The sequence below is a fragment of the Zonotrichia leucophrys genome, chromosome 9, assembly GCF_028769735.1.
Source record: "Zonotrichia leucophrys gambelii isolate GWCS_2022_RI chromosome 9, RI_Zleu_2.0, whole genome shotgun sequence".
NCBI lineage: Eukaryota > Metazoa > Chordata > Aves > Passeriformes > Passerellidae > Zonotrichia > Zonotrichia leucophrys.
Window position 1 is genome coordinate 5,924,343 of NC_088179.1, and position 27,895 is coordinate 5,952,237.

Consider the following 27,895-nt stretch of genomic DNA (forward strand, 5'->3'; position numbering starts at 1 on the left):
CTTTGCACTTGGTTATTGCACAACTTGCAAGACTTAAAATTTCTCTGCTGTACACACTGAAATGCATTTCTTCTTCTCACTACCAAACTCCATTCATCTTGAAGGAAAAAGGGAAAAAAAGACATGCATAAATCCTACAACCTGAAATATTACTTGAACTTTTCCATAACAGTGTGAAACTTTTTTTTTTTTTTTTTTTTTTTTTTTTTTTTTTTCTATGAGCTCTCCTTTCCCAAGCACTGCTTTCTTCTGTTTTCATTTGGGCTTGAAATAGGGCTGTTTTATCACAACTACAGCACTTGGATTATTAAAGCACAAGTAGATCAGACCTGTAAACTATAAACACAAAGTACAACTTAGAGTGATCTTTGCTTTCATTCTGGTTAATAAAAATTCAACAGAGCAGCCAGCCCTCCAAGGCATCATTTACACCATTTTTATAAACTCTCAGAACATGCTGTTTACAAGCAAATGGCAGAGTATTACCACTAGTTTGGGGGGGTTTGTAACATTATATAATAAATGCCAGAAGAGCTGTAGTGATCCAGCACATCAGCTGTAACAATAAAGGTTATATAAAAGCAGCAGTAAAGGTTGCTTTTAGTGAAGGACCTTTCTGTACAGGTAAATCAATTCCTAAAATTCTGTACCTGTTCCAGAGCAGGGAAAGAGCTGTAGCCATTCTGCCCAGAGACTGACTTTTAAAGGCCAAGAGACATAAAGGGGAGATTATAGAGATATAAATAAGGATATAACAATGTATAGATAAGAATCTTCTCTGTCCCTTAAATAACATTTTACAGCAACATATACACGTTGTTACATTAGAAACTATGTTTCTCCCCACTACCTCTCAGCTCTTTACAGTGGCATTATTGCTGTGAGCTGAGGGGCTGGTGGGAAGTGATGCCTGAGAGGACCAGAGGGACAGAGCTTGGCTGGGTCACACATTAAATCCCAGTGTTGTCCCAGGATAGGTTCTTTCACTCAGTGTACAAGATGCCAATCCAACACTGAGTCAAGGTATTTGATTTATTTACATTTCTGCACAGAAAGGAGGCTGGGTGGTAAATCCACAAAGCCAGCACAACTATCAAAACTTTTCACTATTTATATGTTTTAGCAAGGTATTGATGTTCACTGGCTGCAGGTTACATAGTTCTCTTATTTAGTGGTCTGTCTTCTACTGATTAATGATTCCCTCATTTCTTATTTTAATTAGCCCAGTGTTTATCTTCTTTGGGTTGGTGGTTTCTTGGGTCAGTGGTCTGTGAGTCACTGGTCATGACCTGCCCCTGCCAGAATTACCTTTCACCCAGCTGGGGCTGATTTCAGTACAAATTGCTGGGTTGGCTTTATCAGTTTTTTCCTTATTTTTGGGGTCTTGCCAAATGTCCTTGTGGCCTCGAAGTTCTGCATTCTGTGTGCCCACTCTCAGTGGCACATCACACACATCCTTCTTCCCGAGCATTGTCAGTGTCTGCCCTAGGACTGAAATCATTGAAACGTGGAGCCCTAGACCTTAACAAGGCAATTCTACCTTTAAAGGAATTTCTTTCCAACACCTGGACATCACTTAAAGCTTGTGAATCGCTGCTTCACGAGTGAAATCTCCTTTCTTGTTACAAAGATCAAAGATTAATGAACATCCTCTCTCAGGAAAAATGTCCATATTCCGGGTTTTGCCGCCCCAGCAGAGGCGGCTCTGTGCAGGCCGGGGCCGGGGCCGGGGCCAGCCCCGCGGTGCCCGGGCGCTGAGGGCGGGGCGCTGAGGGCGGGGGCTGGCCCGGGGACACGGGGACACGGCGGAGCGCTCGGCATGGCGCAGTACGCGAGGGGCTCGGCCGTGGCCGTCATCCGGCTCCGCAACCCGCCGGTGAACGCGCTCAGGTACGGCCGGCAGCCCGCGGGGAGCGCGGGGCTGGGGCCCGCTTGTGAGCGGGTGGGGGATTCTCCGAGTCCTTCCTTCTCACCGAGTTCTCTCTCCCCGAGCCCGGGGGAGGGTCCCTCCAGTCCCGGAGGGAGCGGCCCCTGAGAGCCTCAGCCGCGACTTCTGCACCGCTCAGAGCTCGCAGAGGCCCCGGCGGCTCCTTCAGAGGTAGCTTGGATCTCGCTTTGCAAACACCATGCTGAACTTTGCCATAACTTCTGCTCTTATAATTTCTAGCTGGGGCTTTTCACAGGAGAGGGGCCAGGCTCAGCACATTCTGCCATCTCCCCTGGAGGGTTTTTAAAAGCTTTGCCTATTTCTCATCACCTTCAAGTCTCTAAACATCAAGACACAGCTCAGCAGCGTTAGCTCAGCCTGGAGTGCTTTCAGCGCTGCTTGGTGCAAGTCAATGCTCAGATTTCCTGGTCTGCCTGCCTGCCCGGCGAATCACTGCGCTATCCAAGTGTGCACAGGGGGCAGGGCAAAGGGCTCCGTGGGTATCAGGCGTGGTTCAGCAAGCAGAGCTGGCACCAGCATTAAACTCAGCCGGGGCTATGAGAAAACAGTTCATTTGGCCTTTAAAAGTGATTAAGGAATTGACTTCTAAATACTGATCTTGGTCAAAAAGGGCCCTGTGCAATCTCAAACACGAGACAGTGGAAAACAAAGTCAAACACCAATCTGTAGGAGCCTCTGAAATTTAGGTTTTCATGTGTCTTGAAAAGGACTTATGTGCTTTTAGCTTCACATTAGTTGTGGGGTTTAGTTCCTTTAGTTCTGAGGAGCACATAAACCCTTTCTAAGCAGCTGTAGTTGTTCAGTAACAGTGACCAACAGTGTCTATTCAGGCTGTATTCACAAGCCAAAAATAACCCCACTGCAGTTGTGCTTGATTTACAAATGAGAAAGTTTGATAAAAAGAAGCTCATAGAGACAAGAAAGAACACGAAAAGGAGATAAAACCTGATGTTCTTCTGTAGAAAAGCTACATTGTAGCTGGCACTGCTCATTCTTCTGTTGCAACTTGTTTAGAAATGCAATATGAACATTTTTGGCTCGGGTAATTGCCAGGAGAAACTTGGAGTGACTTGATGAGTTTAGAAGAACCAGACATGTAAGACTCACAGAACTGTACAGTGTAAGATATCCTTTGGACCTCCTGGGCCTGAGATCTGTCTAAGAAAACTTCCAGGCTGTGCTCACTATAAACTTTCAGTCCTTACCATGAAAAATACAAAATACAGACCTAAAGAATCATAGAATCTCTGAGGTTGAAAAGACCTTTAAAATCAACCTTCAGCAGTAACCAGACATGCTTAAGGAACCTTAACTCCCTTCTTTTGAGAAGTCCTGGAGGAAACCCAAAGTCCCCTCTGCCTTTGAACAGCAGCAGCACAACAGCTCCCTCAGGGCAGATCTCTGCCTTTGCTGCCCTTTGCTCCTGGCCCTGCAGAGCCTCACAGCAAGGTGCAGCTCTGATACACCCAGGGAGACAGATTGTGTGCTTGTGTCCTGTCCCTCGGCCCTGCAGGGGAGAAGGAAGATCCTGGCAGACTTCAGATCCATTAGGCTACAACTTGAGACATGCCCGTGGTCTTTGGTGGCATGCCAGGGCAATACCTGTTTTCAAAGAGGTCCATAATTCTCACACCCGTGCTGTCAGGTAGGTGTTAGCTGAGATGTGATGCAGCTAGCAAAGGTAGAGCACACTCTGATCCCTGCTCCTCCTGCTGCTGCACATTTCTGCACTGGACCACAGGGAGCAGGTTTGTTAGTGCTGCTGGAAATGTTTCACTGCACAGGTCATAGGAGGCAGTGAAAGTTACAGACAGGAGCAATCCTGTACATTTCATTTCACAGCAGGCACAAACGCTTTTTAAGGCTGGTGAGGTTTTGCTGCTGTGCTCCAGCCTCCCCTACCTCTCCCCATTACCCATTTCCCTCCTCCTGGGCCATCACACCGGCCATTAGCACTTCAGAATGCACTGGTGGGCAGGAATTGGCTTTCTCCTGGCTGACATCATCCTCTGCTGGTGCCTTGGGGCAGTGCTTTTTTGAGAAATGTGTGCTGACTTGAGAGTCTGGCAGCAACTTCAGTTCCCACACAGACTCCCCTTTAAGCTAATCACTCTACCAGCAGAGGTGGCGTCTGCCAAATTTGATTTGTTTGGAGGGCTTTTTTCCTGGTTTGCAGAAGTTTACTGCTCAGAGACCTGCATCTACAAGACCATGACATTGAGAGAAGGGATTTAGATATGCAAAGAACTGGGAGTTTGGGGGAACAGAAAGACAAGACTGGCAAAAGGAAGGACTGACTACCCCTCCTCAGCAGAGGCAGGCTGCTGGCACTGGGAATTAGGAGGACTTGAAGGAATATTTCAACATTTGAGCTGACAAGGACAGAAAAGCTCCAGGGAGGATAGGGCAGGCCATGCAATAGGGCAGCTTATGTGTGGGATTCTATGGTGTGTGACAGCATAACAGGTTTGATTGGGAAAGGCTCTCCCTGGCTGCCAGGATTGTCCTTCTGACCCTGATCACCTTAAAAATCAGAAAATGTAAAGGAGATGAGAGAAGCTGCAGCTTCAGAAAGGTAGCAATGAGGGGAGAATGTGATTACTCATGGATCAGCACCTCATCAGGATGAGATACAGAGAGAAAATTCTGGGATTAATTAGCATCTGCTCCCTAAAACAACTATTCTAAAATTCCACCCAAAAGATGCCATTCTCACTCTGGCCTTAATTTATGTGCAGAAAGAACATAAAACTTGAACAGAACTGTTCAAGCTGTATTAGTAACTTGTCACACAACAGTGTGTGACAGTAGCTACTGCACAGCTGGATCTGACGCTGAAGCAAGGGAGAGCAGAGCAGGTAACTCCAGCACACAAGAACTCAATTTCAAGTAGGGGATTATGTAATACCCAGGAGTTAGTTCAAAGAAAAACACTGCAGGAAGCTATTGAAAGGAAAAGGAGCTTGTGACAATGGGAGAGCCTGGATTTTGTTGTTCAGGTTTGGGATTTGCAGGTTTTAAAGTATATTAGAAGCTGAGAAAAATACAAAGGAAAAGGACCAGACCTGCATGTTTCCCATAAACAACATTTTCCACTGTTGGATTTGAGTCTCACTTCTTTAAATGTGACTAAGTAAGTTTTCAGGATTCCCTTACATTAATTTTTTTTTTAAATGAAAGAAATTCACATTCACAAACTCTAGCTAAAATGTGAAATTAAGGTAAAAAGTAAAACTCTGTTATCTCACAGCACCTCACAGTCACTGCAATGAGTTCCATAAATTAAAAACAACCTGGTATGGTAATCTCCAAGAACATTCTCTTGCTCTGGTGTGCACCTACTCTTGAACAGCACCTGGTTTGGGTTCCTGAGACACTGAATCCCCTTGGCAGAACCACTTTTCTGCAGTCCAAATTGTACCCATGGTGGAACTGACTGCATGGCATGGGATGCAGCCTTGGAAAGCATGGAGGGAATTTGTGCATTGTTACTGCTAAATGAATGACAGTGTCACAGTAATGAAATACTTATGAAAATTACAGTGACTTTTTGTTTCTTTAATGCTCTAGCAGTTTGAAGCTGGGATTCTCCTGAGTACTTTTATAATTCTACTGTCGTATATTTTACTATGATGCTTTAATTGAAAATTACATCTTTTACTGCCAGTTATAACATGTGAGTGACAAAGCAGTGCAGTCTGTCTGTTGGACTGTGACACATCCAAGACAAACTTAGCACTCCATCTTAGAAAAACAAGAAACTGCAGAAATTCTGATTTCTTTCCTTTTCATTCCACAAAAATTCCAGAAGAAGTTATATGGAAATAGAAGAGATCTTTTTGCAAGTACCAATTTAAATTTTTCAGTACCATGAACAGTCCTGTTGAGTTAATTAAGGTGAGACAAGGATCAAATTGTGATTTTGTGGCAGCCTTGATGACTAGTTTTTATTTTATTTTGGCAGTGATATGTTGTTGTAAGTGCTGAAGGCTTGGAACTGATTTCCTCCACAGAACCCTGAACCTTCCCATTTGCTGCAGAGAACCCTTCTAGCTGGGCATTTTGCATCTGCCTGGAACAGACACAGAAATACTGATTGCTTCTTGTCTGCTCCTGATGGAGTTGTGCCATTTGTCTCTACAATAGCTGCAAATTAGTAACTTCACATTTGTTTGGATCATGGAACATATTTTTTCTCCCTCTTTGCCCCATGGTTTGTAGAGTGTAATGACATTTCCCAATGGCTTTCCCTGCAATCTCCCAGCCCCTGGGTGATTTTGGTATTGCTGTGGCCTGGCTCTTCACTGATGCACAAACAGAACTCAAAGAGCAGCAAACATTGGGGGCAGCCTGTGGGTGCTCCTCAAATAGCAGCAATCACAGATATGCTAAGGGGAGGGAGATAAAACACAATTTTTTAACATATTAAAACGCATTTAGTGTATAAAATTTGGAAATGTTTTCATATTCTGCTGTGTGGACCTACATGCGGTGGAGAGACCTTTACTGACTCACCTCACAGTTTTACTTTGCCATGGCCAAATTATTCTCATTTTAAGTTTCAGCCTTCAGAGCCATTACTAACATCAGACTTCAGAGCTGTCTTTGATGTCTAGATTGGGTAATTGGTACATAACTGGCTGTTCTCTCTCCAAAAATAACACTTCTCCCAGTCTCTGGCTGTCAGGTCTCAGAGCTCCCACTGACCCTTCTATGTAGCTCAGCCTTCTACAGGCAGCAGATGGCCCTGGAGACCCTCCTAGACAGCCCTCCTCAGCCAAGAGCCCTCATTGTTAGACTTTGCCTATGGTTTGTCTTTATTTTTTTCATTTTGAAGGAGAAATATGCAGAGCTTGGCTGGGATTCCTTCACACAGCTGGGAGCTCCTTGGGCCTTCAGGTGTCCCTTTGCAGACTATGGATTCCCACACGAATTCTGCAAGCATTGCTCTGTAAAAATGTCTGCACACAAGAGTACAATGATGTGGCTTTCATCTATTTCACCACAAGCTTCCTTTTTAGATGAAATGCCCTCTAACACACAGAGCAACATGCACAAGCTGACTATGCCTCAGGCCTTTTGATTAGCTGTGTGTAATTAACACTGCTGCTCTCCACTGGGCATCAGCAGAGCTCTGCTCCGTCTTCCTCAGCACCAAGCTCACGTGGAGCTGGGCCCAGGCTTTTGAGAAGGTCTAGGAAGAAAAGCTGATTTTCTTCCTAGAAAGAAAGAAAAAGTGTGGATGATATTTCTTGGATATTCCCCCAGAGTTCAACTGCTTGTGGCTCAGATTTTCTGCATCAGAGGCATCTCTACACAGAATAGTCTCTCACAAATGATGTCGTATGTGTGTATAGCAGTATTATACTATATTATAGTACATTTTAGTATCTAAATTATATATATACATTAAATTTGTATTAATATTTCTATTACTAAAGTCCTAATGCTTCTATTTTTACCCACTATTACTATTGTTACCACCTTCTAAAACAGAATAGGTTCTCCAAGTCCATCTATACAAACATGAATTAGCTTTAAAGAAGCAAATGCAAAGTGGACATTCAGTTGGGTCAGACTTTTAAAATATCTGATTTGAAAAATCACTGTTTGTGCTTCTACACATCCATTTTGAAATTCTTCATTAATTCTTTGCTGGGCATATTTACTGCAGAGCTACCTGTTCAGATGAGTCAAGACGTTCTGTGTAGTGTTTCATGCCCAAATTCCCTTTGACAGGATCCCACACCAGTTTAAGTCCAGACCCATGTGCAAATCTTCACAAGATGAAAGCATTATTAACATCAGCAGAGCCTGAGTCAGGTGTTTGAAAAATAACTTTTTTATCCCTAGAGCTCCTTTCAAAAAGTTCTTAGACTGTCAGTGGTTTAGCATTAATTACTTCTAAATTATGCTAAACTGTTTTCTTGAAAATCTGAATGTTTAATTCATAAAGACATCTTCAAAAGAACATTTCCCTGTGCTGCTTGTTGTGGAAACAGCAGTGTCAGAGCCTGAAGATGAGTCCTCCAGGCAGTGACTGACAGGTGAGCAGTCAGCCTGTTGGGTTTGGGTGCCTGTCCTTGGAGCAGGAGGGAGAATGAGGACAGGATCCACCTGGAGAGGCTGTGGCAGGCAGGGGGGCTGCCTGTTGGACATGGTGCTCATTTCCAGTGTTCTCAACACAGACCCCTTGGAAGGGGATGTATTTGATGGCTCCTCACTGAATCTCTTTTTATTTCAGTCGGGCAGTTCTCCAGGCTTTAGAGGATGGGCTGAAGAAAGCAGATGCAGACCCCTCAGTGAAAGCTGTTATGATTTGTGGTGAAAATGGGAAATTCAGTGCAGGTAAGACAACAAACACAGGCTGAGCAAAAGATGAAGCACACTCCAGCCATCATATCTGGAGAATCTCTGCTTCAGCACACTGCTGACAAAAGTCCTGATTTGGCTGGAAATGGCCACAAGAGAGAGTGCTTTGTCTATTTTGCTGTACCACAATTGACATGGGGCACAGAACAAGCTGGATCTTGAAATAGGCCAGAAGTAAACTGGTCTGTTCATTCTGAAATGAGGGACAGCTGCTCAACTCCATAACATCCTGGTGTTTCCTCAGTCTCCATAGCTTTGTTTATGTAAAATCTCTGGAGCATTTACTGGTCTAGTGTATGGAATGTACCTAGAGTGGAGCAGTGGTGAATGACAGATCTCCAGTAGAAGAAGCCTGAAAAGCTAGGGAATTTCTGAGGAGTTCTATATTGCTTGTTCATAGTAACTTGCACTAAACTATTCCAGGCTCAATATCACACCAAGAATGTTTGCAAATTTCTGCAGTGATGACATGACCCTTACAGTTACTCTGTATTTTTGTACTCAGCCTTCCTCTGAGCTCTGTGCAAAGGATCACAGATCCAGGGTTCCTTGAAGGTGGTCCCAAAAGGGGGTGATTCCTGTTAACCCCTCCCCTGCCAGCAGCATGCTCTGCAAGGGCTTGGGCATCTGTGAGCAGCTGGCACAGAGGGAAGGATTCTTCCAGTCACCGCCTCGCCTACTAATTCCTGCTAATCTTTTGGGGCTCCCCCAGGAGCTGACATCCGAGGATTCTCCGCTCCGAAGAGACTTGGAGGTGCCCTGGGCCCCATCGTGTCTCTCATCGAAAGCAGCGAGAAGCCGGTGGTGGCGGCCATCGAGGGCGTCGCTTTGGGCGGAGGCCTGGAGGTGGCGCTGGGCTGTCACTACCGCGTTGCACACGTGAAGGTAACACAGCCTGCGCAGGGAAATGCTCTTTTGAGGCCACAGGGGCTGCTGGAGGCAGCGGGAGCCTGTGCAGATGGCACGAGTAGAGGGACAGGTGCCTTTCCTGGCACCCTCTGCGCGGCAGAGAATGGCTTTACAGCTGTAGGATACAAGTCTGTGTGCTCAGACATTCTTCACCTACACCACCACCCTTGACATCTCTCCTAAGCCTTACTAACTAACTAATTTCAAGTCATTTCTAAATATAAAGTAACTAGTAGGATAAGATGGCTGAGTAGAACTCCAGAAACCAAATGTTCATTTGCCCTAGGTCTCATTATCTGGATTCTGATGCAGACAGCTGTATCTTACTGACTCATGCAGCGTGACTTTCTCTTATTTATTTTTTTTTCCCCAGCCTTGTGAATTTTGCACTTCTTTCTGCTCATGGCCTACTTTCTATAGGCAGTTGAAACTCAGCTAGCATGGAGCATTTAGGGTTACATTCCTCATGAGCTCTGGGTTCCCAGGGAGCCCTTGGACCAAGAGACAGCTTGAAGAGTCCTCAGGAATGATCTGGGTTTTTTCCTTCAATCCCCTCCTTCAAGGCTCAGGAATGCTGAACCACCCTGAGCAGTGCCTGTCTCCTTGTACAAACTCCTCACTGACAGGGCCATCCCCTCACTTCTGCAGTGAGTCACTTTCTCTGTGGCAGTGTGGGTTGCTGTAACAGCACAAAGAGATACTGCACATCATCCTCTGTGCCACCTAAGGTGAGGACCATGGAATCACAGAATCACTAAGGTTGGAAAAGACCTCCAAGATCACTAAATCCAACCTTTGACCAATTATCACCATGCCCACTAAACCACATCATGAAATGCCATGACTACTGTAACTATAAGTAGTGGTCTTAAAGTAGCTCAAAATCTCTTAAAAGCTCACTAGAAAATGTGCAAACTATTTTTAAAGGCAGCAAAACCTAGATAAATTTTTTAAGAGAAGACCTCCATACACTCCCTGCTGCCCCTGGCTTATCTGCCATGACTCTACCAGATACCAAATGCACCAAGAGACATTTGAAGGAAGACTAGGGAGGAGTTCAGTGGCGTTCAAAGCCAGGTTAGATGGGACTCTGAGCAATCTGGTGTAGAAGAAGGTGTCCCTCCATGGCAGGTAGTGAAACAAGATGGTTTTAAGTTTCCTTCCAACTCTTTGCTAAACTTGCAAGAATTAGAGTAGGGAGATGAAAGTTAAGCCAGCCTGCCCTCCTCCAGTTGGTAACAACTACTTGCAAGCATTATGGACAGATGTGTCAATCCAGGGAATGCTGTTGGCCCTACAGCTCCCCCAGGGCTGTGCTAGCACACAAATCCTCTGAAAGGTCCTGTTTTCATTGTGCATTTGTACAGGAATCCTTCAAATGGTCAACTGGGTTTTTTCTCAAATATTTTATGTAGCAAAAAGCAAGGATGAGGTTTCTATGTAGAAATTCTGAGGCTTCCTAGATGAGCAATGTGACTCACATCTGCTTGTTTTTCCTCTATTTTGCTCAGTTTGCAATTGCCACTCTTTCTGATCAGATTTTTGTTTAATTTTGCTGCATTTTAGGCTCGGATGGGTTTGCCAGAGGTCACCTTAGGGTTACTTCCAGGTGCTGAAGGCACTCAGCGACTCCCCAGACTGATTGGAGTACCAGCTGCTCTGGATATGATCACTACAGGTAAGTGCTGTGTCTGTATGGAAGAACATGGCATTGAGTCATACCAGCTTGGTCTGAAAACCAGGAATCTTTTACCTGTGTAGCTTCTTGGGTTGTAATTTTACTTGCTTCCACCCATGAGGGGCTAATTACCAGCTGCACAAGTCATTTGATCAGATGGAAAAGAACAAAATTGCCCATCAGGCTCCACTGCAGTCACCTTATTTCTCTTTTTATGGCAGGAAAACACATTCCAGCAACTGAAGCACTGAAGCTGGGCTTGGTTGATGAAATTGTGGAAGAAAACACCATTGAGGCAGCAATCCGTTTGGCAAACAAAGTGATTGGTGAGGAACAAATTGTAGCAGTACCAGGAAATAATTGGTGATGTTTCAGGGCTGAAAAGAGTCAGAAAAAAGCCCACCAGTTTGTTCTAATTTATATGCTCCATTCTTGAGTTTTGGCATCCATATAAGAGAGAATTAGTTGCAGAATTTGTTTCCTGTTGTCTGAAGTGAAAAAAATCAGATGCTGGAAAGCTACAGAAATTCAACTGAGATTGAGAGAACAGATCTATATCAAGTCCTCCTGCTTTTTAATTGTCTATCCAAACTCAGATGCTCCTCTGGGATGCTGCACTCCCCAGGTTTTGGGGGGTAAGTGCTCTATCCATCTATAGTTCTGGATCCCAGCTGGCATTGCATGCATTCTGGTTGCACCATCCATAATGGCTGAGCAAAAATAACTTTCTCCCTGTAGTGGAGGGGCTGGCACATCCTGTGCTCAATTTAATGATCCATGGTCTGTATGTGACTCTGTCCCTAATCCTTTGGGTGCCATGTAAAAAAATGGCCTGTTAAATGGGAGGGATGGGGAGAGATTTTTTCCCCCATCTCAGAAATAACAGAATCAAATTTGCTGGAGTTAACTTGCACAGAGGAACATTCCTCATGCAGCATGAGGGGCATTGCCTTTAGAGAAAACAGGGCATTTTTCCACTGCTGACCTTGTACCTTTGGAACCTGACCACTGCATTTTATCTGGGGCTCTGTCACAATGAGCTGAATGCAGGAAAGCAAAAAACCCTTCCTGCTTTGACAACATGGCCTTACAGACAATGCTGTCCAAGCTGGGATGTTGGTTTTGCTCCTCCAGTTCTCTTCACAACAAACAAGGCCCCTTCTCTGAGCTAGAAGCTGAGGCAGCCTAAGCTTTGTCCTAGATGACAGTGCACCATATTTTAAGGTAATTCAAAGAATTTACTGTTCTTAAATATCAGTGTCTTGTATACTTTGCCACACCTTGAGATGTACCAGACAGGCACCAAGGTATCCTTTGGCTGGGTTTTCTGTAGCAGATGCCCATCCTTCTCACTGTATTCATCCCACAGTATGTGAGAGCTTCATTTTCTAGTGCAGAATCAATGACATAAGCACTCCTCTTTTCTCTTTTCTTTATGTCATCGGACTAAATATAATTCTTTAGCAAGAGATGGCTGATGTACTTCACTGCTGCTTCTAAGAAAAACAAAGGTACTTTGGTTGGCTGAGTTTGTCTGTTTTCAATGAGAATTCTGTTTCTCCATCTGTTGGGAGAGCAGTGAAATATTACCACTCTTCTAGGCAAATTAACCCAACAAACAGTGCTCCCTGTGATGTACCCTCTGGGCTCTGAATGATGCTTTGCACAAGATCTATGCCAGTACTGATGACAGCAGCAGCAGTGTGTCATGAAATGAGTAATGGGTACATTGCTGGAACTGGCAAACCTGCAAACATTCTGGATTCCAACAAATGCTATGTGCAATCAGGTGAAGTTTAGATATTTGCATGCCTGTTTCTTCCATGACAGACATTGTGCAGTGACTGACAGCTGTGAAAGCCAGCTTGGTTACAGGACACCCTCAGGAAGGAAGCATTGACCACACTATTTCTCAGGGTAACTTGCTCTCTGGAGCTTTTATCCACTACCAACACCAGCAAAATCCTGTTCTTTACCTTCATCTTCTTTGGAAATTGTCAAGCTTCATCCTCTATGGAGGATGTAGCTACCAAAGTGGGTTTGGTTTTTTTCTTGAGCTGTATAAGCATACAAGGATCCTGGCTGAAGGTCCAGCAGGTAGCCTGTTCCAATCTTACTCATTATTAGATTTTCACTCTGTTTATTGCTGGTTTGAGTTATCCCAGCAAAAATGAGTAATGTCATTGACGGTGTTGCACATCACACTATATATCAACTCCCACAGAACCTTAAAAATGCTTTCAGACTCTTTCCAACAGCTTTACTGGCATTTAAAGTACATGTTTTAACAGTGAAAACACTGGTGAGCCACCTAATCTATTTCTTTCCTGCTTGAAAAATTTCTCATTAGACCCTGCAGAAGACCATGACAAGTTTTGATGCACCATTTACCCTCAGGTTATCTAATAATTTGAAAGATTGGTGTACCCAGGGCCTGTATGTTTCTTTTTGAGTCATTCCTTGCTTTGGCCTTTGCCTAAAGTTAATAAATTTCCTGTCCTACAAAGGCAAGGCAGAACTTTCATTTTTCTCCATCAAGCACAAACAGGGCTGCAGAAGAGATGAAGGAAGTCTGGTATAGCTGGTCTGGAGTTTGTTCATACAGAGCTCTGTTTTCAGTGAATGCTTCTCAGATAATCTTAATAAAACCAAAGAGAACGTACCCAAAAAATGCCATTACAAAATTCCACTGGCTTTGTGTGGCAGGCAGCATTTTGTTTCTGATGAGATTTTTTTCAAACATGAAGCTCCAACTGCTGACTTCTTACAGAGCAGTCTGGCTAAATAACTGGTTTTGTCACCACTGGAATTTCTATTCCTAGGAAGGCTGTACTGCAAGATAACTCTCAAAGAATCAATTCAGAAATAATTTTCTTCTAAAGCTTTTTCAGCACCAGAGCTGCAGTATCTCATGGCAAGAGATCAGTCTCAAATGACTGCCTTAGTGTATCAGGGGTCCTTGATTACTGTTGTGATACACAGCTGACAGAGCTACTTTTATGGCACTCTGGGAGAGCATTCTCATCCATACATTTTTATGGGTTGCTCCTAATGAAGAACACCTTCAAAAGATGCTCTGAAACAGTAAATGGGTGTAGGAATACACAGAGGCAATTACTGATTCCAAGTCAGATTTTTCATTGAAAACCAGTATATATGTATTGCAGATAGGAAGCAAGAATAATTCCCTGACCTCTCAGGCAAACTGGCTTCTGCAGGCTAAAGAAAATATCTTTAAAAAGGAATAGACAGGAGCTAAATCCTTGGGGACGAGGAGAATGTCCTTCCATTGGATGTGCTTGACAGTCACTGCAGTGATCCAAAGCTGCATTTCAGGCTTTTCCCAGCTGATGGCATCACAAAATTGACAAATGGCTGGAACTGCTGGTGACATGCAGTAGCTTGTAGCTCATCCTGCCCACTCCTTGTTGGCCTGCTCTGGTCTTCCTCAGCTGGAGGAGAAATTGTTTCTTGGCCTCCACACAGCAGACTTTGAAACTCTCCACATACACCCCTTGTTTTTCTGACATCATCTGCTGACTGACCTCAGAGCAGAGCAGTACCAATGCCTTGCACCAAAGAGGCAAGGAAAACCAGAGCAATTTGGAGTAGCTCAAGCTCCCCAGGGGATCTGTGGGGAAAGGTGATGAGTTTCTCCCTGTAAGCTACTGGGAGTTGCTGCAGAGGAAGCAGTTGTTCCTTGTGAGGCTCATCAAAGCTAGGGGTGGAACAGATGCTGCTGTGGGTAATTTCTTCCTTGAAATGGAGACTGGAGGGAAGCTTTCCTTTAGAGCTGCAAGGCCTTTCCATGAGCCACCTCTGCCAAGATGCACAATATCAAAACATTTTAATCTCTCCCCAGTGTGGGATCTCAGCACCTCAGGACTGAGGTGCCGAGTCACCGAGACCACCCTTGGGGGGCTCGGGAGTCCTGGAATGTTGCCAGAAGTGTCTGGTGGCTGGACTTTGATCCTACACAGGAGACGACACCTGTATGAGGATAGGAGGATTTCACCGGAGTGAATGGTGAAGGGATTAGTTAGTTAGAGAGTGAAACACAGGGTTTAGGATTTCTGTACAGGGGAGTGTGCTCATGGCTGGCTGCTGAGCAGACCTCTGTCAGGCCGAGAGAAAATCTTTTAGATAAACAATTAATAAACACCGAGACCAAGAAAAGAACTGAAGCCTCTTCTCGTCCTTTGAAACACGGGCTGCCCCAAGGCCACCCCGGGCCTTTCCAGGCCATCCAAACAGCCGAAAACCGGACACCCCAGGGCTCAAGGTTCTGGCTGACACCTTCCTTAGACAGAGCCTAGCCAAGTGTCCCTTGGACACCAAACAGAGTTTATGAAAGGTCTGGCATGGCCTGGAATTGTCTCTAGCAGCCTGAGGGGCAGGGCTCAGCTTTATTCCTCAAAAATTCACAAGCAGTTCTCTGCATGAGGAAAACATTAGGCTGGCCCTGTCTCTTGCATGTGCCATCTCAGTGTCCCAAGGATTTACAACTCTAGGATGATATCTCTTTCTTTAAATAACATAATATTTGATGCTGCCTGCATATGTGGTGCATTGGCTGATAGAAATTTTATAGATTTGATCTGCCCTTTGTGCCCCCTGGACTACAAACCTGGTAAATAAAGCAGGAGTCTGTGTTAGCTCCTGTGTGTGGATGATGCTTTTCCTGCAGCACTGTTCATCATTTTCCTGCTGCTTTGCTTTTAGAAATCAAACTGTAGGTGTCCCACACTGATCTCTTCCTCCCAGACTTGGTTTCTGATAATTCTTCCCTCATCATAAACATGTCCTATATTTTTATTAGCATTGCAGAAGCTAAGATACTGCACAGAGGTGCTGTAGAAAACCTATTCAGTTTGCAGCTAAAATAAGAGTTTTACTACAGGACCCTGAGGTTTTTTTGGGTTTTTTTTTAGTCTGAGAACTGTCTCCTGTCCCCCATCACTATTTGTGCTTACAGTATTATTTGCTGTCTGAAGACCAAGCTTAAAGGCTTCCAGTGGTATTCCTTTTTTACCAGCCCTTTCCATTGGATGTCATATGAAGTTCCTTGATCTGCCCAATCTTCCAGCCATCAGATCAGCTTTCTGGGACAAGCTTGAGCTTTCCTCTGGTTATGGAATATAACCCACTATTTAAGTCCTAAATAAAGAACTGCAGATAAAGAGCATTTCTGGGTTAAAAACTTATGGGAAAAAATTATTCCAAAATATAGGAACATTATCCTGTTCCTTTATTTTGGAATAAATATAATCCTGCAATACTGGCTGATACAAATTATATCCACTGTCAATGTTGAAAGCATTTTTATGAACTCTGATTACAAGGGAAGCTACTTACACAGTGAATGTTCATCTTTTTGTGCTCACTAAGAGGCTTAATTAAAAACCTGAGCTCTGAAGACCTTTATTACAAGAAATCAGTGTATTAACTCATCCTGGAAACTTGTATTTCAGTTTCTCCTAAGCATTGCTCAGTCTTTGGAGGAAGAGCTAGAGTCAGGACATGTATGTCAGGCAGCCATGCCTGCAGTACTGCCATTATTCCTGCTCTTCAGTATCCCTGTAGGGTTTCCTGAGTGTTCTGCTGGTGCATTGGCACTTCCCTAGCTCAGACAACAGGAAGAGAAAGAGGAGCTACATGCAAAATGCTGCCTTGGAAGGAAGTGTGCTCCCATGGCAGAGCTCATCTAAGAGGCCAGAGCAATGAGACACTGTCCCCAGAGAGCTTCAGCATAAGGTTCTCAGGCCACCACCTGGCTTTGGTGGCAGTCCTGGCTGCTTCTGGGAACAGCAGTGCCATGCTGCAGTTAATGATCTGCCTATGGCTGGGATGGCAGCAGGGTCTTTGTGACAGTGCTGCAGTATCAAGGGGATACCTCCCAAACTGCTGAACTTGTTCCTCCCTGGTCTTTACTGAGCAAGCTGCCTTTAGAGCAGAGGAACACCTGAGTATAGCCAGCTCTGTACTTACAGAGATGACAGAAAATGTTGGCATCTGAACCATAACTATGTTCTCCCAATTAAAATCCTTTCTAGGTATCACCATAGCAACCTCTGTCTGTAATAAACTTCACATATTTGTGTGGCTGCTTGATTCATCACTTGCTGACACAAACATGAACTCTCCCATTTGCTGCCAAACTCATGCTGAGTGAGATTTCCTTTTGGTTAGTCCCAAAGTGACTTGAGGGGCTCCTTCAGTCAGGGAAGAAGTCAGGGTGTGTTTTCCACTCTCCTGTCAATGTCTGGGTCAGGCCTCTGGCTGGAATGCCTCTGGCTAGTGCCAACTGCATCCTGAATACTGAACAATACTGGAGGAAAGCTTCATTACTGAAGCCTAAAGAAAGATCCATATGAAAGTGGCAGCTAGGACTGTAGAGGGAGAGAACTGGAAAGTCAGGGCACTCTGAAGCTGAGAAAAGCAAGGAGACAATTACTTATTTGAAAACAAAGTCTTACTTTTTTTGAAGTCTGAGGAGGGACTTGAAAAATCGTAATTGTCAGAGCAAGCAGAAATAAGGAGAAATGTCAGAAGCTTTAGTTCTAGACCCAGCTCACTGTGCCACGCGAGCCCTAATGCAGGGATTGGAGAAGAGGAGGCAGACTGCCATCCAGCCTGTGGAAAAGGGTCTGGAAATATTACATCTGAAAAGATGGGGCTGCTTTGTTCTGTAACTCCATTTCTCTCTCCCAGGTCAGCCCCTGGGACCCCGCAGGCTCAGCCTTAAGCCAGTCCCCAAAGTGCCCAACATGGAAGCGTTTCTGGACGAAGCCCTTGCGAAGGTGAAGCGGCAGGCGCGGGGGTGCCTGGCTCCGGAGCTGTGCTTCCAGGCCGTGCGAGCCGCCACCCGGAGCCCCTTCGCCGAGGGGGTGCGGCGGGAGCGGGAGCTGTTCCAGGTGCTGCTGAGCTCGGGGCAGGCCCAGGCGCTGCAGTACGCCTTCTTCGCCGAGAGAGCCGTGCGCCGCTGGGCAACCCCCGGCGGGGCCTCCTGGAGCAGCGCTGCCCCGCAGCCCGTGCGCAGGGCGGCCGTCATAGGTAAGCACAGCGAACTGCCGGGACGGGCACCGGGCACGGCCGGCACGGGCACCCAGCGCGGCCGGGAGCTCCATGAGAGTCCCCAGCAGGCACCCACCCATCACACGCTCCACACCCATTGGTGAAGTTGTCACTGCGTTGGGAAGCTCCAAATTCAGATGGCAACCCACATGCCACTAGATTAGCACCTGAAATTTCCTCTTCCTTTGGAGGAATAGCTTTTTCTCACTTCAGAGACAGCTTTGTGTTGTCATCTTAGGGCAAGGGTTCCATACTGTTCTCTCCTATCACAAAGGTTCCATACCTTCTTGGTGTTTCTCATGGGCAGCTCCTCACAGCACTGACTCCTTCTTCACAAAGCAGCTACTGACTCCAGTTCCCTTCTCACCCAGCCACCCCACTCTTTTATAGCACTCTTCTTCTCATTGCTTACAGCTGTGGCCTGTTAAAGCCAGGCCTGCTCCTAATCTTTGATAATTGGCCCAGCTGCAACTCCTTAGGGGTAAGATTACTTTCTACACTATCATTATTTTCTTATATTCTATCCCCCTACAGCTTTGTGTGCAGACCATAAGCAGTCTGCTCCCTTTTAAACACCAAGACCTGCTTTTTCTTCATGCTAGAAGCAGGTCTTCAGGAAATTCTCCTCCTGCTGGTCTAGTTCTGTACTGCAGGTGCATGTGCACAGAGTCACTCAGGATATATTAATACAAAAATGTTTTGACAGCTGTATTTTAAGAAGATTTCATCTCACTGGGATCCACTCCTGCCATTTTGTAGCCCAGCAAGATAATGCCTTCATTAATTTTTTATAAGAGCAATTTAAATAAAACCTTCAATGCACTGCTGAGATTAAAAAAAAAAATATCTTTCAGCTCTAGCTGTTGATAGTAGCACTCAAAAATGGTTAGACAAGTAATGGAGCACTTGGAAAACATCCATTCTGTTTCAAGGAAATCTCACCAGATCAACACTGCTTTTTTCTGGGTGCTTCTCAGGGCTCTTGATCTGTCTGACAACTCATTTTAGGCCATAGAGAATATTTTGGAAATTCTCTTCATTAGCTGCCATGCCATATTTTTAATAGAAATGGGTTTTAAACATCACAAACCCTGTGAGAAGGATCTGTGGCTGTTAAAACATTCAGGTAAAGAGGCATTAATTGTTACTAGATTTGTTCTAGGACTTGAAGAGCACAGAAGTTTGGACACACACTTTTGTCAGTGCCACACAGGTCAGTCCTGCAGTGTGTGCTTTGACAGGAGGGCTCATGTTGGAGTTTGGGGGAATGACCAGGTGACCAGGAGGGACATTGTCTGCTCTGTGCTGCTAAGCCATGCCAGAACAACACACTTGCAAAGACCAAATCACAGTGACAGTTTAGCCAGAAGGGCTGTTAGAGCTGAGCTGCCTATTTTGGGGCTGTAACTGAGCTAGAGGGAATTCTGAGGACAAATGCAACCTCTATTTAAAAGTTTCTAGTAGATACATCATCTGTACTTTATTTCCAAGCAGAATTGGCTGAGCTGCATGTCTCTTCCATTGGATTAAGTATTTGCCACTCATCTCTGGACAGATTTCTGAATTATGGTCTGAAATTGCCCCAACCTCACCTCCAGGTTTCAGTGTTTTTCACAGCTGATTACAGACAATCAAGTTAACTCCTCCTTCTGCAGAAGAAATAAACTAAGTGCTTTGATACTTCTGCTGCAAAGCACAATCTGTCACACTCTGGTCATTTGATTTACCCTGAACTTCCACAAATTTTTCAACACTTCATAAAATGTGCATAACCAAAATGGGAGCAGCATTCCAGGAGTAATTACACCATAGCCAGGTACCAAAGTGTTTCTTCCTTGCTCCTGCTGAGCATGCCCAGGGTAGCAGACAACCTTGGCATTAGCCATATTAACACATCCAGTTAATTATCTACTGGCAGGGAGCAGCTGCACCCCAGGGATGGGGAGCCAATGACAAGAACAGGGAGCAGAACCACAGAATCTTTGAGGCAGGAAGGCACCTCTGAATGTCATCTTGTCCAACATCTCCTCGCATGGGGTCACCTAGAGCCACTTGCTCAGGACCATGTCCAGACAGCTCTTGAACATCAAGGATGAAGACTCCACAACTTCCCTGGGCAACCTGTGCCAGTGCTCAGTCAGCCCCACACTAAAAAGAATTGTTTCTTTTTGTTCAGCTGGAACTCCCATGTTCAGCTTGTGCCCATGACCTCTGGTTTTATCACCAGGGGCCATTTGAGCCTAGCTCCATCTCCTTTACCAGGTACCTTTCTCTCTGTTTGCATACACATGGGTGAGATCCCCCCAGCCTTCTCTGTGCTGAAGTCACAGCTCCCTGAGCCCTTCCTCATGAGACATACTCCAGTCCCTTAATTATCTTATTTGCCCTTCACTGAACTCACTCCAATCACTCTTGTACTGGGGAGCCCAGCACTCCAGCTATGCTCTTACCAGTGCCACACAGAGGGCCAGGATCACCTCCCTCAAGATTCCAGCAAGACCCCTCCTGGCATAGCTCCACATACCACTGATCTGCTCTGCCACAAGGCCATGTTGCTGCTCAGAGTCAGCCTGGTGTCCACCAGCACTCCCAGAGCCTTCTCTGGGGAGCTGCTTTCCAGCAGCCAGCCCCACTATGCACCATTCCTCCCCACACACACAACTTTACACTTCTCCATTCCTGAAGATCCTGCCCACCCATTTCTCCCTCTGGATGGCAGCACAACCTACTGTTGCATCAAAATGTACAGTACCTGGGCAAGGCAGGCAGGGCAGGACCAGAGATGGTGCCAGGAGCTACTGGAAGTACAGGTGATCAAGCAAAGTTCCCAGAGATGGTGCCAGAAGCTACTGGAAGTACAGGTGATCAAGCAAAGTTCCCAGGATGATGCAGGTCCAAGGTAAAGGTGGGATGTTAGTCTGGCAGGCTGAGGTTTGGATCCACAGTGACCACAGCCACAGTAAGCCACCAGAGCTCCTCCAAGAAAGCTTAAGAAGGGGGCACAAGCCCAGCTCTGAGCTTAAATAGGGCTCAGAGGCAATGGGCAGTAGAGGTGGGTGGAAGCTCCAGGTGTGGCTGCTCAGGGACATCAAATCCCATCAGTGCACTCAAGGCCTTGACACTCACCCAGACTCCAGCCCTTGCTGAATCACTGATCTCATTACACAGCTCCTGTATCCCACCAGTAGAGCTTGCTTTGTTACACTCTTGTTCATGTCATACTTCATTTCATGTGATGTAACTTATCTTGGAGGTTCTTGATCACCTCCTTTTAACCCTGAATTCCTCACCAAAGTGTCACTGCTTTCTAAAGTGTCACTCACCAAAGTGTCACTTCTTTCTGCATCTTGTGCTTTTTTTCCTTCCTCTGGAATGTTTCCCTCCTACTTTTCCTTTTGATATAAGTGAAATTGTAAGTCCATTAGAGACAGGCAGTGAACATGCCAACACAATTGTATTTTTTTCTTTCAGGTGACTGAAACAAAAAGTAATTCTCTGGCTAGTACAGTGCTCTACTGTGTTTTGTAACTTCATGTTTTTGATCTGAAGTACATCCCTGCAGCACCAGAAATCAAAATCCTAGGGATGATTTTTGAGGGACTGACACCTTTTAAAATAGTGCTGCTCATCCATGCAAGTATTGAGTCTACCCTAGGTGACCCTGGGTCTCTCTATTTTCACTGCAGAGAGGAGGTCAGTCAGAGAAAGGTGCTGCTTCAATTAAGGCTCCTCAGAAATCATGCAGACCCCACTTTCCCTCAGACAGTGCTGTGCTGTTTCACACACTAAAACCATGTTGCATTATGCTGCTGCTTCCATCTCTTATTGCTGCATGGTGAGAAGCAACTGAGGAGATCATGTTGACTTTTTCATGTTGACTTTCCTTTGCTTTTGTTGTTCTGAACTCTTGGCTCCCACCTCTTTTCACTTTCTCTGGTTCCTCCCCACCCAGAAAGAATGTTCTTTTCTCTCTGTCCCTTGCAGCTGCATCTCCCCACAGCTCCCTGCTTGTCTGGAGAATCACATTATTTCTGCTTGAAACTGATACCCTGAAACAGAGAAAGCAGCAGCCCCTGTCTACAGCAGCCCATTACTGCCAATTGCTTATTGTTGTTTTTATCAGGAATACTGGAACAGTCCTTGCATATTTTTAGCAGTCTGTAAAGAATTATTTCAATTGCCAGGCTATTTAATGTCCAAATATTCATTGTAGTTCAGAGTGTTTTCCACAGATGGGTATTTCTATAGTGTGGGACTGTACATGATCTGCCTTGTACATATTTCAAGTGCTTTTGTTTTGAAATTTGTATTTTAAAGTCCTTCAATTAATTTTGTATGATTTTTCATATTCTAAATACCTCACGTGACAGATCAATAATTAACCATCATTATTCACTCAGCTTGCCCAGCAAATGGATTTGTTATACCCATATTTGGCCTGAAATTACATATGTACAAGTGTAGTTTTAATTATATGTCAAAGCTTCATTTCACAATAAAAGACCAGGAGCAGGATGGCTGGGAACTGTTCTTGCTCCTGAAGCAGATTTCAGTCTTTTTGGAAAGATGTGCCTTGGACATGAAACTAGTCCCCTGCATGGAAGAGGAGAATAAGGGTTTTTCCTGGTTTGGGGGAAGGGAGAGCACTATTGAGTAAGAAAATGCAGCACACAGCAGAAATTCTGGAGCAGTTCCTCACCATGTTTCAGTCTGTGTGATCTGAGCTGAGCATGAGACATCTCCCTTCCTCTTTCTTCCACAGCCTTCTACACATGTAAGGCCTAATGATCCCCTGCCTTTTTTTTCTGCTCTAACATATTCTTCCTCAAGTTCACTTGGCTTTCTGAATTGCAAAAGAGGAGTCCTCAGAAATGCCTCTTTTGCTGCTAGATAGCCAAAGCTCTCCTTAGTTTTATAGCCCAATTTTAGGAAATATTTCCAGGGGAATCATGCTGTGCAAGCTCTAATGTAACAAACCCCTTGGGGCTTTCATTACTCTCTCTGCCAGCTTCATTAAACATCATTTCATACAGGCCATTGCAGAGTTCTGTAGGAAGTTGAGAGACAGCTTTTCTAGGTCAGAAACAAGCTTGGCAAGCTCATCTCTTATCTATAAGCCTGTTCCTGTGGCCTAGAAAGTGTAGTACTACAAGCATGTGTGCCTGTCTCTCATGGGATGGCTAAAACCCACATGGAGTACTCATGATGGAAGCAGCCAGGGGAATCACCTGCCACCACTGCAGAGCTTCCCTGGGAAAGAAGCTTGGGGAACAGCTGCTCACAAAAGAGGTCTTGATTTAGGAAAAGGCAGTGTGGAAAATTAGGAAAAGTTCATATGGCAAGAGAACCACTAAGATTGCAGTCACGAGACTGAAGCTGGATCAGGAGTGCATAAGACCCAGGATGTCTGGAGAACTTGGAAATTCTAGAGAGAAACCCTAGGCTTCCACAGTGGGAAAGAAGAGACTTCAAGAGGGAGCCATGTGGGACTGCAAGCACTTCAGCCTGATGGCTAAAGAGAGCCTGACAGATGGGGCAGGGTTAGGGGGGGAGCTACCCTCCTGCTCTGAGGGCAGAAATCACTTTGTGTGGCTCACCAAAGCCAGGGAAAACCTGTCCCTAAATGTGCCTGCTCCTGCATCAAAGGCTCTGGAGAGTGAGCACAGTGGGAGGAACTACTCATGTTCAGGTTTTTTCAGCCAGCAAACCATAGACACTGAATTACTAAGAGTTGATTCATATTATTCTAGATTTATTTTCAAATTAGTTTGCAGTAGAACTTGATTATGAAATACCAAATCTAATTTCCTTGAAAGGAACTTCAGCATTTGCTTGGGAGTGTAATGATGGTTTGTAAGCAGGCTGCCAGCTAGTGATGCCAGTAAAAACCATCTTCTGGTGGCTAAGCAGGGAATGTTTGAAATCTCTTGTGTGCACACAAGCTGAAGGTGGGCAGAACTAAACCAAGAGTGTGTAGCATGCAGGAAAAACATCCTACCTTGTCTGACCTTGGTTGCTGGAACTTGTTTAAGTGATGACATCATTTCAGCCATTTTTTACAAAGCTGATTTAGACAAAATTTTTAATCCCCTTGTTTCGTTTATTTGTTTAGCTGACTTTCATTTGTAAACCTGAGATTAAAAAAATCATTTTTATAGAATTATAACAAACCTTTACTTTGTCTGGTTGCTGCTATATTTAGGATATTAGTAATCCTCCCATTCAGAGGCTTTGCACTATCAAAGCTGGTAAAATTGTGCTGACCTTCCCTCACTAATTTGCATTAATTTAGTTGGAAAAGCCTCCACCATGGGAGAGCAGGACCAGTGGTGTGGGTCATGTGTCACAGGAAAGTGCAGCTTCATTTAATGTCACAGAGGACAGAGCTGGTGCAAGGGATCAAGCCAGTGATCTCTGCACTGGTATTCCTGGGGGTAGCACATTTACACACCTTGGAGGAAAAAATTACAGTGTGAATGGATTCTCAGTTCCAGGAAATCTGGGCAAGAGCTTTAACTGTGTGGTTGGACAAGGAAGACTAACTTTGAGAATCTCTAGAAGTTAGGAATGGCCTGTGTTGGAGGGCTTGAAGAGTTCCTGGTGGGCAGAGATACCTGACAGAAAGTGAACAGCAGGCAAAAGGCTACTGATGTGGCAGGAGAAAGAAAATGCTGAAATCTGGATTAAGAACACTGCATTGGTTTCATCCTGTTTGACCAGGCACAGGAGGCCTTAGAGACAAAGTTTAGAGCAGATCAGCCTCCAAGTCTTTACAGAAATAGCAGCTGAATTTTTTTTGCTTCAAAGATCACGCAATGAAGCGCAGAGGGAGAAGAGGAGGGAGACAAAGAGGAAGCTTGGGAGGACAAGGGAGAAACCAACTCTTTGAACTTTGCCAGTGTCAAAATCTCTAGGGGGGTGTGTCTGCTCAATGCCCATAACAGAGCATCTCACAGGAACAGGGAGGCACTGATACCCTCAGGGTGAAAACTTGCTTTGAACCTGCCTGCAGAAGGTCATAAGAGGGTTGCAGATGTAACTCAGAGCTTCTTTCTTTGATCCCCATGTTCTCACACCTCAATGATCCTGCTTTCTATAGGTGTAAAACTTTGCAGAGATGAGACATGAATCACATGGTCTGTGCACACTGGGTGAATCCCACTGGCATTTTGTAAGCTTGTGAGGGTACTAACTTGCCTTTGTGCTACCTCTTTTCAAACATTTAGGCTCACTGGAAGAGCAGATTCACCTTCCTTTTTCCCAGTCTTCAATATCTGTTTTCTATGTATGCACTACTTGTTTTCAAGAGACTTCCACTTTTTATCCTGGAGATACAAAGGAAATGCTACTTTCAGGAGATTAATTTGCTATTCATAATATTTGATTCTATCTTGCTTTTATCCCTAGGGCTGGGAACAATGGGCCGAGGCATTGTGACTTCTCTGGTTAAGGCCAACATACCTTTGGTAGCCCTGGAGCAGGATCTGGAGAATCTCAACAAGGGAAGAAAAGCTGTCATGCTCCTTTTGGAACGTGAGGCTATGAAAATGGAAGGGGGTGCTCAGGTCCTGGATTTTCATAACCCTGCACGTCTCCAGTTCACTGTGGACTTTGATCTGTTGCGTGATGTAGACCTGGTCATCGAGGCTGTGTTTGAGAACATGGCACTGAAGAAGGAAATATTCCATAAGCTGTCAAAGATCTGCAAGCCAGGAGCTTTGCTGTGTACAAACACATCAGCCCTGAACATCGACGAAATAGCTTCTGCCACAAACCGCCCACAGCAGGTCATTGGCACCCACTTCTTCTCTCCTGCCCACGTGATGAGGCTGCTGGAAATCATCTACGGCCGCCACACGTCCCCCACCGCCATCGCCACTGCTATGCAGCTGGCCACAGCCCTGAAAAAAGTGGGAGTGGTGGTAGGGAATTGTTTTGGGTTTGTTGGGAATCGCATGATGTTTCCGTACGTCCAACAAGCAGTTTTCCTTTTAGAGGAAGGGAGCAGACCAGACGCGGTAGATCAGGTTCTTGAAGATTTTGGGTTTAAGATAGGCCCCTTCCGCATGTCTGACCTGGCCGGGCTGGACGTGGGCTGGAGGTCTCGGAAGGACCAGGGCCTGACTGGGCCGTCCCTCCCCGCGGGCACGCCGGCCCGGCAGCGGCACGGGCAGCGCTACAGCCCCCTGCCGGACCTGCTGTGCGAGCGCGGCCGCTTCGGCCAGAAAACCGGCAAGGGCTGGTACCTGTACGAGAAGGCCGGGGGCAGGACAGCCACCCCAGACCCATGGCTCCTCACCTTCCTGTCCCAGTACAGAGACACCCACGGCATCCAGACCCGCTTCATAGACCAGGAGGAAATCCTGGAGCGGTGTCTGTTTTCCCTCATCAACGAGGGGTTTGCCATCCTGGCTGAGGGAATAGCATCAGGCCCAGAGCACCTGGATGTCATTTACATCAATGGCTACGGGTGGCCGAAGCACAGGGGTGGCCCCATGTTCTACGCCTCCACCGTGGGGCTCCCCCGTGTGCTGGCCAAACTGCAGAAATACTCTGAGGCCCACCCTGATGTGCCCGGGCTACAGCCCAGTGCCTTTCTGAAAAAGCTGGCAGCTGTGGGGAACCCTCCCCTCAAGGAGTGGATGTCCTACCTCAGCCAGCAGAGCTCCAAGCTGTGATTCCCCTGATGGAGGCTGATCTCCTGAACCCAGTGCTTCAATTGCACTGCCTCCTCCAATAAACCCCAAAGTGCTATGGGCCCATAAACAATGCCACGGGCCTTCCGAGACCTTTGCAGAAAATGATTTTGGCCAATAATTGATCTCAGTCCCCCACCTGCTGCAGGTCACCAGTGCCTTCATCCAGGCTTCTCTCTGAGCCCCAGCCTCACCCACTGCTGGGTAAAGGCCTGTCTCATTTTGCACTGGCCATCACAGCTGTGCTCCTCTTCCTGTCTGTCTTTGGGGAAGGCAGCGAGCAGCATTTACAGCCCACAATGCAAATCATGATTAGAACCAAGAAAATTAGGATCACAGTCTAATCAAGACCTGCTGGATCTATCAAATCCTGTCTTCAACCTATTTGCCAGTTTGTTTCAGTTCAGTTTGTGCAGCCACCTCCCCTCAATTCCCTGGCTCTTCTGCAGCCAGCCAACTGGAACCTGCTCCCTTCCTGCTGCTGGGGGACAGATGGCACAAGGGTGCAGCAGCTTTCAGAGGTAAAGTCAAATGAAGTGGAGAGAGCAGGTCTGGGCAGAGAACAAGGGGCTGTCCCTTGCTGTCCCCTGGTACTGTCTCTTCTCCCTGCTGCAGTGGAGGCTTGAATAAATGCCAGGAAAGCCACAAATCAGCCTGACTAACCTGCCCTGTGGTGTTGGCACATGACTGGCTTTCTGCAACCAGACTCCATCCTCTGTTGCCATTATCCCCACCTGGCTTTGTCCAAGCAGAAACATCTTCTGGCATCCCTTCAAATGTGTTGCCATCACTCCCTGCATCTTGCTTGACTACAGCAACCAGGTCTTGGGGCCCAGCAGGCTCTAACTGACCACCTTGAAACATGGCCTGGCACTGACCTGGTTTTCCCATGATCAGAGGGTGCTCTGGGAAGGGCATGGCACCAGAGCTGTGCAGGCAGGGACACTGCTTGCAGGCAGGCAGGGAGGTGGCAGATCTCTAGCAAAGGGCAGAGCAGACTGAGAAGGAGCCAAACTAGCTCCAGGCTTGATGTTTTTGGACAAAGTCTCCCATTTCACACATCTAGTGAATGTATCTTCCAGCCTGGTGTGGGGAATAGGTTGGTCTGTATTCCCTTCTGAGGTACACTGAATGTTTAACTTTTGATTTTAATTTAATAAAACTGCTTTGATTATCTAATGACAGATTATATAGTGTCATGTGAAAGAGTGGGGGAAA

At 45.7% G+C, this 27,895-nt stretch overlaps 1 protein-coding gene across 1 annotated transcript; it reads left to right on the top strand.

The window, feature by feature from the left end:
* The first annotated feature begins 1,687 nt into the window (after positions 1-1,687).
* On the top strand, positions 1,688-27,864 carry EHHADH (enoyl-CoA hydratase and 3-hydroxyacyl CoA dehydrogenase). Its single transcript, XM_064721188.1, has 7 exons — positions 1,688-1,890; positions 8,193-8,296; positions 9,033-9,205; positions 10,796-10,907; positions 11,129-11,233; positions 17,619-17,960; positions 25,389-27,864. The coding sequence occupies exons 1-7, from the start codon at positions 1,820-1,822 to the stop codon at positions 26,657-26,659; spliced, it is 2,178 nt and encodes a 725-aa protein (XP_064577258.1). The 5' UTR covers positions 1,688-1,819; the 3' UTR covers positions 26,660-27,864.
* The last annotated feature ends 31 nt before the right edge of the window (positions 27,865-27,895 follow it).

What these genes read in the sequence shown, in the direction of transcription:
- EHHADH (XM_064721188.1), top strand. Translation starts at nt 1,820, where the DNA reads ATGGCGCAGTACGCGAGGGGCTCGGCCGTGGCCGTCATCCGGCTCCGC. An exon ending in AAATGGGAAATTCAGTGCAG is followed by an intron (nt 8,297 to 9,032) that starts GTAAGACAACAA and finishes GGGCTCCCCCAG; the next exon opens with GAGCTGACATCCGAGGATTC. An exon ending in GCGCAGGGCGGCCGTCATAG is followed by an intron (nt 17,961 to 25,388) that starts GTAAGCACAGCG and finishes TTTTATCCCTAG; the next exon opens with GGCTGGGAACAATGGGCCGA.